General features: G+C 46.0%; 1 protein-coding gene across 5 annotated transcripts in view; it reads left to right on the top strand.

The window, feature by feature from the left end:
• The first annotated feature begins 921 nt into the window (after nucleotides 1–921).
• Nucleotides 922–9553, top strand: part of C8H16orf89 (chromosome 8 C16orf89 homolog) — a 67226-nt gene continuing 58594 nt past the window's right edge. For 2 of the 5 annotated variants that reach the window (XR_010786398.1, XM_066576145.1), the window contains exon 1: nucleotides 924–1182. Coding sequence is in view for 4 of the 5 variants with exons in the window: in XM_066576145.1 (XP_066432242.1) it covers nucleotides 1011–1182 (172 nt within the window). In the remaining variant the exon portion in view is untranslated. Of the gene's footprint in view, nucleotides 1183–9553 lie in introns of all 5 variants that reach the window. The other 3 variants (XM_066576143.1, XM_066576142.1, XM_066576144.1) reach the window with 3 other exon arrangements.

Below are 9553 nucleotides of genomic sequence, written 5' to 3'. Positions count from 1 at the left end.
GATTTGATCAAATCCATGTATGCCCATCCACCACTGAGGCCAAGAAATACCCTCCAAAAAACTGTTGGATTTGCAGCAAGCATGGGTGGAGAAGGGGCACTCTGTTTTATTGCCCCATGTGCCCATCCCAACTAGACCCCTGTAATTACCTCGGTTTTGAGACATATCACACAGTTTTACATTATTAATTTTATATAGGATTTAGAGAATGCAAAAAAGAGGGATAGGAGGATTCTTTTTAGTGAGCCTTTTTTTTTCTGCACAAGTGTGCAATGGGGCCTGGAATTTATTCAGTTGCGCCCTTAAAGCCAATAGCTGTTCCCTCCATTGCAAGCCTAGCCATGTGTCCTGTAAGCAGATTAGGGCTACAATAGGGGGTATTGCTGAACACAGAAGAACACAGTGCTATCTATCTCACATACTACTGAGAAACTGCTCATGATTTTCTGAAAGCCATGGGAAGTACAGATGATATCAATTTCTACGTATCCAATATATGTCCTATGGCAGTCGGGGGGGGGGGGGGGTGAGGAAGAATGATGCCATGCCACCGACTCACCAGTGTAGTAGAGAGCTGCTACATTGCTACATTCATAATCAGCGCCCCACATCAAAGCGCTCTACAGTAATGTTCAGCATAATGTGGGCACCGTGCCATCATGTGCCCTGTAACCGTGTAGCGTAGAGTGGTTCCTGCTGCGCTAACCTGCACATTTGGCTCAGCTGCTTATACCTCCTGCTCCTACTTTTCCTGCCCTTTGACTTAGATAGGTGCCAATAATTATAAGTTATTCTTACATATTATAATGTTGATGGTGTAATGCCAACTGTAGGTGTGTACTTGGCAAGCCTACTAATTGATGTGCATCTCTGCTGTGATGAGAGTGATCCCGCCCACAACTAGAACAAAAGTTTAGCTACAACCTACTTGAGCCACTAAGCAAGCAGAAGAGTTTCCTTCCACTTCTACTTCTTTGTAAGGCAGGTGCAGGTGTATTTCTCAGCAGACAATGCGGCTGTTACTTTTGCTCATTCCTTTATGTCTGGCGACTCCTTGTGTAACTAATACTGAGAGTGCTGTAAGATGTGCTATATCAGCAATTTTGAAAGCCGTACAACTCTTCAAGAAGGAACATAAGGGTTTCAATCTGGATGGCGTGCTAGGCTACAACGTCTTATTAGGTACAGTATGGAACTTAAGTAACTAAATCCACTTTATACAAATAGAAAACAAAACATTTCCTCTATTTTTTTTACTTTTCTGCAACACAGTTTTCTGTATGTAGCAGAGTTGTCTCACAAGCTTAGCTCTGCTACATTGTAATTAGTTGTGGGATTGTTCACCAGTTTAAACATATTTTTAATGTATGTTTTAGTATTTCAGACTCTAAATGTAAAGATAAACTGACCTTGAAATTAATATATTATTGGCATATACAGGGTTATCTCTGAAGATCATGTGATATTTTTCTGGAGTGTAAGGGCTCCTGCACATAGGCAGATTTGAATTGTGGAATCCGGCGCTGGTAGCTGCCCCCGGATTGCTCAGTAAATACTGCCCACAGCCTCCTATGGAGAACTGCTGCTTCCTGTACACATGCGGAAACCAACTGCGATTTCCACTTGGGGCAGAAAACTCGCAGCATGCTCCATTTCTGTGTAGTTTCCGCCTGGATGGCTTACATTGAAGTCAATGGAGGCTGTCCGTTCTTCGGCCCTTCCGCAATCATCATTGCAGAAAGGTCATGGGATCCGTATCATCGCCTAGCGTCAGCACGGCATAAAGTGTACTGCACCTAGCCACGGACAGCGCTTCCGCAGTACAGATGAAGAAGAATCCGGACAGGTGAGCGTGGTCACCAGCTGGGCACAGGGTCGGATCCCGCTTGCCGGATCCAGCCCTGTTGTGTGCAACAGGCATATGTTGTATAAGGCCAGTTTCAGACAAACCTATTGTAAAACATCCATAGTACGGATGTGTTATAGATGACATTACAAGCATATGTCATCCATATGTCATCAGTATGGGATCTGTATTTGCCTCCGTATATTTTATTTTCTGTTGGGCAAATACCAATCCATATTTGCTCAACAGAAAAAAATAGCAATACAGAGGCAAAAACGCAAAAAGCGGGTTGTGCTGAGTCTCTAAAAATGAAAAATACGTCCATGTGAATAGATATATAGAGTTACATTAGCTCCGTATTACGGTCCGCAGAACACACACCAAATATAGAGTTAAAATACGCTCATCTGAAAGCTGTCTTAGGGAGAGTTCACACTTGGGTTCAGCTTTCCATTCCCTTTTGCCATCATGGGAGCGGGAAAAACGACACATTTGGACCTTAGGCTAAATAGTGTGTCGGGCGCACATGTGAACTAGCCTTACGTGTGCGCAAACAGTACAGTACTATGTGCCAATATGCCAAATATGTTGCACTGAAGCCCTTAGGGCTTTCTCAGATAATTGTACAAAAATGCTCACGACATCGCAATGTATTTGTACATAAACTAGGTTTTTCAGGTAGACCTGCGTGTGTGTCTTCGCTTATTACTCTACTGTTTGCACATGCAGGGCCAGTTCACACCCATGTGACACACCATTTCTATATATTAAAAGACTATTTTGTCGAATGAGGTCCAGATGTGTTGTTTTTCCCACATTTTGCGCAGCGTTTCATGCTTCCACTTGTATATTTGTGCAATTTCCATAGACATCTATGGAAGCTTTGCTGTGCTAAATACAGAAAGAGAGCAGAACTTACTTTTTTCCATGTGCATGAATGAGCATGAACCCATTGAAATACCCACGCAAACACGGTCGGATGAAGAAGCCCTAAGTACTGTCTTTTTATTGGGCGATACGGGTCAGTATTCAGTATTTGGCCAGAGGAAAATCAAACCAGTGACAGTAAATACAGAGGCAAGTTTAGATCATATGGTTGTAATGTCATCAGTAACACGTCATCATTACGGATCTGTAATACTGACATGTTACAATAATACCCTCATCTGAAATTGGCCTTCTGGTGTAATGTAAAAATACACTGCAAAGAAATATGGGCTGTATTCTAACGTGAATTTGGGTTCGGATTTGTCGCAAAATTGGAGTAGAATTGCTACTGATTACAGAATCTGCAGCATTTCACACAATTTCCACAGCAATCTGCACCTAAATCCACATCAGACATTTACGACATATGTGAATCCACCATTAGAAAAGTTTTCCAATTTCCAAGAGTCTCATATCACTAAGATATTCCAGGAGTTTCTGATTGGTGGGGTCTGACTGCTGGGATCCCCACTGATCTTGAGAATGAAGAGGCTGCAGTGCTGATTCTGTACTGCGGTCCCTTCACTGTGCACCCCAGCAACCCAATTCACTTGTATGGAGCTGTTCTGCAGGTCCCCTGCACAGCGGGCGGCTGGGGTGCTGCTGTGCAAAGAAATTTTGTCAAGGGGCTGCAGCGCTGAATGAATATTGCGGCCTTACTTTCTCAGTATTGGTGAGGGTTCCAGAGGTGATACCCCTCTTGATCATAAGAGGATGGCATGTTATAGTGATGAATATGATGCAACTTCGGAGGCATGTTAGACCTAATGACCAATAAACATGCACTCCTAACATGTTATGCCAAAAAATGCTGCACATCTTTAACCCCTTAAGGACATGGCCTATTTTGGGCGTAAGGACACGACGATTTTGGGGGGGATTTTCATCTCCACATTTCAAAAGCCATAACTTTTTTTATTTGTCCATCAACATAACTGTATGAGGGCTATGACGAGCTGTAGCTTTTATTAATACCATATTTTGACATGGAATTGTCGGCAGAATTAAGTCATTTTCAAATCTGTGACAAAATCTGCTTGTTGGACATTCGGATATCAGTGCAGATTTCCAGCATGGTGGTATATTTTACAGGGTCTTGTGGAATATTCCGATACGTGTGAAGGCGCCCTTTAAGGCAGGGGTGTCAAACTCATTTTCACCGAGGGCCACATCAGGCTTATGGGGACCTTCAAAGGGCCGATGGTAAGACAGTACAGTAAAGGTCCGTTCACACCAGCGTATTTGCGTACATAATATGCAGTGAATAGAAACCATTGATCTCAGTAATTTCATTCATATGATGCATATTTTCACACAGCAGGACCTACTACGCACCCCAATAGGCCATTGAAGTGAATACGTGGCGAATGCACAGGAAACCGATGTATTCACTGCATATTTGCGCACCATTTCAGTGGGCCCATCTGCGTTCTTTTCTGCATGCCCAAATACGTAAGCATAAGCGGTTTTTGATTGCGCAAATACATAGCGTATTTGTGCGACCAAAATGCAATTACACCCGTGTGAACGAGCCCTAATAGTGACCCCTATAGTGGTTGCAGTAATAATAGTGACTCTCATAGTGGCCCCAGTAAAAATATTGCCCCCCACAGTGGTCCAATTAGTAATAGCGATCCCCGCAGTGGCCCCAGTAGTAACAGGGTACCCCACAGTAATATTAACCTCCTCCCAGCAGCAATATAACCCCCCCCCCAACCAGCAGCAATATTAACCCCTTCCCCCGCAACAATATTAAAGGGGTTGTCCCGCGGCAGCAAGTGGGTCTATACACTTCTGTATGGCCATATTAATGCACTTTGTAATGTACATTGTGCATTAATTATGAGCCATAGAGAAGTTATACACTTACCTGCTCCGTTGCTGGCGTCCTCGTCTCCATGGTGCCGTCTAATTTTCGCCGTCTAATGGCCAAATTAGACGCGCTTGCGCAGTCCAGGTCTTCTTATCTTCTCAATGGGGCTCCGTGTAGCTCCGCCCCGTCACGTGCCGATTCCAGCCAATCAGGAGGCTGGAATCGGCAATGGACCGCACAGAAGCCCTGCGGTCCACGGAGGGAGAAGATGCTGGCGGCCATCTTCACAGGGTAAGTAAGAAGTCACCGGAGCGCGGGGATTCAGGTAAGCGCTGTCCGGTGATCTTTTTTAACCCCTGCATCGGGGTTGTCTCGCGCCGAACGGGGGGGGGGGGGGGGGGGGTTGAAAAAAAAAAAAAACCTGTCTCGGCGCGGGACAACCCCTTTAACCCCCTCCCAGCAACAGTATTAACCCCCACCCACCCAGCAGCAATATTAACCCCCTCCCAGCAATATTAACCCCCACCAGCAATATTACCACCCCACCCCCGCAGCAATATTAACCCTCTCCCAGCAGCAATATTAACCCCCCATCCCCTTCCCAACCCGGCAGCAATATTAACCCCCTGCCAGCAACAGTATTAACCCCCACCCACCCAGCAGCAATATTAACCCCCTCCCAGCAATATTAACCCCCACCAGCAATATTACCACCCCACCCCCGCAGCAATATTAACCCTCTCCCAGCAGCAATATTAACCCCCCATCCCCTTCCCAACCCGGCAGCAATATTAACCCCCTGCCAGCAGCAATATTAACCCCCCACCGAGCAACAATATTATTCCCCCACACCCAGCAACAATATTAACCCTCCCAGCAATATTAACCCCTCCCCCCAAAAAAATCTTAACCCCCTCCCAGCAACAGTATTAACCCCCTGCCAGCAGCAATATTAACCCCTCCCAGCAGCAATATTAACCCCCCCCCCCAACACATCAGCTATATTTACCCCCTCACCCCCCCAACACACCAGCAATATTAACCCCCTCACCCCCGGCAGCAATCAGCAATATTAACCTCATCCCAGCAACAACAATATTAACTCCCCACCCCCCAGCAGCAATATTAACTTCCCCCTTCCCCAGCCATATGCTTACCTCCTCCTTGCTGTCAGCGCTGCTCCTCCTCGGATCGTGGTGAGCCCGGGTGGCATATTATCTTTTTCCACAAGACTTCTGCACTATTGAGCAATTCCAGCAACCTGATTGGTTGCTTGGTGAATCAGCGAACCCAAACAACCAATCACTGCGAATCAGCCAACCCAGACAACCAATCAGGTTGCTGGAATTGCTCAATAGTGCAAAAGCCTGGTGGAAAAAGTTCCTATGCGCCCGGGTGCAGCACGGCACGCTTCCTCCCTGAGTCCTCTCCTGCGGAACTGAAGAGCAGGGGACTCAGGGGAGAAGGATTCTGATGTCAGAGTGTGCGCTGGGATCAGCGCTGTCAGTGTGATTACAAGTGGGGAGCTGCGGCACCCCAGCTGGTAATCACTACAGTGGTGAGCGGCCGTCGGCATGCCGCGGGCCACATAGCATAAGGCAGCGGGCCGGATTCGGCCCGCGGGCCTTGTGTTTGACACATGTGCTTTAAGGAGAAAAAAAATTGAGATTGCTGCAGTGCCACTTAGAACCACTAAGTGGCAATATGTATCTATCTTTCTATTTTGGGAACTGTATTAAGGGTGGAACCGTATTTAGTAGAAAAATGCATCTGATTAACCAACTTCCAAAGACAGCATACTGTATTTTCATTTTTGAGCATACAAGCACAGATGAGCATAATGCAGCCCTCATGTTTCAGGGTGAGAAGAAATGGGGGATTCCCTAAAAAGAGACATATAGAGGTTTTCCAGTTAATAAAATGTAATCACTATATTAACAAAAATTAATGCAACTTTTTTATATACTTTGTGTTGATTCTTCACCAGATGCAAGATGTTAGCTTGCTGTCAGTGAATGAGGACAGTCTTGTTTACATGCCAGAAAACCCCAAACCGGCAAGTGCTGCTGTCAGCTGACAAGTGGATAGAATTGTATCCCGCTGCACATCTCTCGGATACAATATACTGTATCAGTCTGGAGTCACAGATGATTGCCCAAATGGGATACAATTGCATCCACTTGTGAGCGCAGAGCAGGACCAGCTACTACTTGGTTTTCGGAATGTGAATAACTGCAGCAACCTTCACTCACAGCAAGCCATTATCTGGAAAATGATGAAGAATCGAAACTCAAAAGAGGAGATTCATGTAAACTAGTGTTCCCTGCAGCCGTCTAAATAGGAAATATGTTATAGTGAGGGCGGCTTTACATGGGCATATTTGGCCTCGTATTTGCATATGCAAAATTAGCCAGCGCAATACATAGAGACTAGAACCCATTCTAATTTTGTTCTCATTTCCTTTTTTTTGGACGCATGTTGCATGTGCACAGAAAAAAATGCAGCTTGCTCTACTTTTCTGCACATTTGTGCACCAAAGGTCCCAATAGAATTGCATGTGGAGTGCACAAATGCGTGTGCACTGCGCAACGAGATGCACAATACGCTGCGCAATTCTGTGGGGAAAAGAACACATCTGGAACTCATTGGACTAAATAGCCATTAATATCAGGGCATGCCTGCCGTGCGTAAATGTGTATGAACTCATTGACATCAGTGGGTTCTAGCCTCTGTATAATGCACAGGAAAGTTTTATGCATGCAAAATAGGTGTGCAAATACGCCCTTGTCAAGTTGCCCCAAGGGCTTCTTCACACGAACCGGTTTGTGCAGGTATTAACACATGTGAAATTTGCGCACGTTTAACACAGAGAATAGAACCCATTAATTTCAATGGCTTTATTCTCATAATCGCGTGTTGCATGTGCATGTCGTGTGTATAGGAAAAAGTAGGACCTGCTCTATTTTCCAGGATCTAAATAGCCATGAAATCCATGGAAACGGTGTGTAACATGTGCGTGTAAACTAGGCTTGCGTGCGCAAAAAGTATAGTAGTATGTGCACAGATTATGGACCTCTTCAAACCTCGTTCATGCACAAATATGCTGTGCTGCGGCAAGTGTATTTGCGCATGCAGTCATGTGAAGCCACCCTAATTCTGTAAAAGTGCCCTCGCATGCAGATTTTGCGAATACCTATATACATTGAGGGGTGAACTGCTCAATGAAAGTCAGTGCCTCTTTTTTAAGATAACGAGCATTCTGTGGATTTGATCATATTTCCCTGGAAATATGGTCTAATAGAGAGGTGTGGGGGGGGGGGGGTTGTTGTGAGGATCCCTCTATTAGGCCTGTTTCACATGGGCTACAAAATTGCACAATTTTGGAGTAATGCAGCATCACTACAAAACACATGTATGTGAAGCTCATGGTTTCCAATGGGTTCTTTCAGGCTACAAAACATCTCTCATGTGAAAGAACCCATTGGAAACCATGGGCTTCACATACATGCGTTTTATAGCGATGTCGCATTGTTACTAGAGATGAGCGAACGTACTCGTCCGAGCTTGATACTCGTTCGAGTATTAGCGTGTTCGAGATGCTCGTTACTCGTAACGAGCACCATGCGATGTTCGGGTTACTTTCACTTTCATCTCTGAGACGTTAGCGCGCTTTTCTGGCCAATTGAAAGACAGGGAAGGCATTACAACTTCCCCCTGCGACGTTCAAGCCCTATACCACCCCCCTGCTGTGAGTGGCTGGGGAGATAAGGTGTCACCCGAGTATAAAAATCGGCCCCTCCCGCGGCTCGCCACAGATGCGTTGTGACATAGCTAAGGGAAAGTGGTATCGTGTTGGAGCTGCTATAGGGAGAGTGTTAGGAGTTATTGTAGGCTTCAAGAACCCCAACGGTTCTTCTTAGGGCCACATCTAACCGTGTGCAGTACTGTGGAGGCTGCTTTTTTGCAGTGTTGCACAATTTTTTTTTTTGGTATATCGGCCGTGCAGAGCATTGCGCCCTGCAGTAATACTACAGGGACAGAAGTGGTGGTTAGGCAGGGAGAGTGTTAGGAGTGATTGTAGGCTTCAAGAACCCCAACGGTCCTTCTTAGGGCCACATCTAACCGTGTGCAGTACTGTGGAGGCTGCTTTTTGCAGTGTTGCACTTTTTTTTTTTGGTATATCGGCAGTGCAGAGCATTGCGCCCTGCAGTAATACTCCAGGGACAGAATTGTGGAGGCAGGGACAGAAGACATATATTATTGATTGAATATACGCAGTGGTCCTTTTCAAAAAAATATTGGGCAAAAAATCTATTTGGCCTGCCTGTCACTGTGCTCAGTGTTCTGGGTCCGTGTGTGCTGGGGGTAGTAGTTCTACAAAATCATACGCAGCCAGCTAAGTGTTACAGCAGGCTTGCGCCAAATTATTTCCTGGCGTTCCATAAGCGAACTCAGCCTCCAACCACAGGCCAATAAGCGGCACATTTAATTACAGCGTTGTGTTTCTGCATTACTGGTAATACAGCATGCTGAGGGGTAGGGGTACGCCTAGAGGACGTGGGCGCAGCCGAGGACGCAGAGGCCCTAGTCCGGGTGTGGGCACAGGCCGAGCTCCTGATCCAGGTGTATCGCAGCCGATTGCTGCGGGATTAGGAGAGAGGCACGTTTCTGGTGTCCCCACATTCATAGCACATTTAATGGGTCCACGCGGTAGACCTTTATTAGAAAATGAGCAGTGTGAGCAGGTCCTGTCGTGGATGGCAGAAAGTGCTTCCAGCCACCTATCGTCCACCCAGAGTTCTGCGCCGTCCACTGCTGCAACTCAGAATCCTCTGGCTGCTGCTCCTCCTTCCTCCCAGCCTCCTCACTCCATGAAAATGACACATTCTGAGGAGCGGGCAGACTCC

Source organism: Eleutherodactylus coqui, chromosome 8, assembly GCF_035609145.1.
Source record: "Eleutherodactylus coqui strain aEleCoq1 chromosome 8, aEleCoq1.hap1, whole genome shotgun sequence".
Taxonomy (NCBI): domain Eukaryota; kingdom Metazoa; phylum Chordata; class Amphibia; order Anura; family Eleutherodactylidae; genus Eleutherodactylus; species Eleutherodactylus coqui.
The sequence above is the reverse complement of the archived record's forward strand: the minus strand, read 5'-3'. Positions and strand labels throughout refer to the sequence as shown.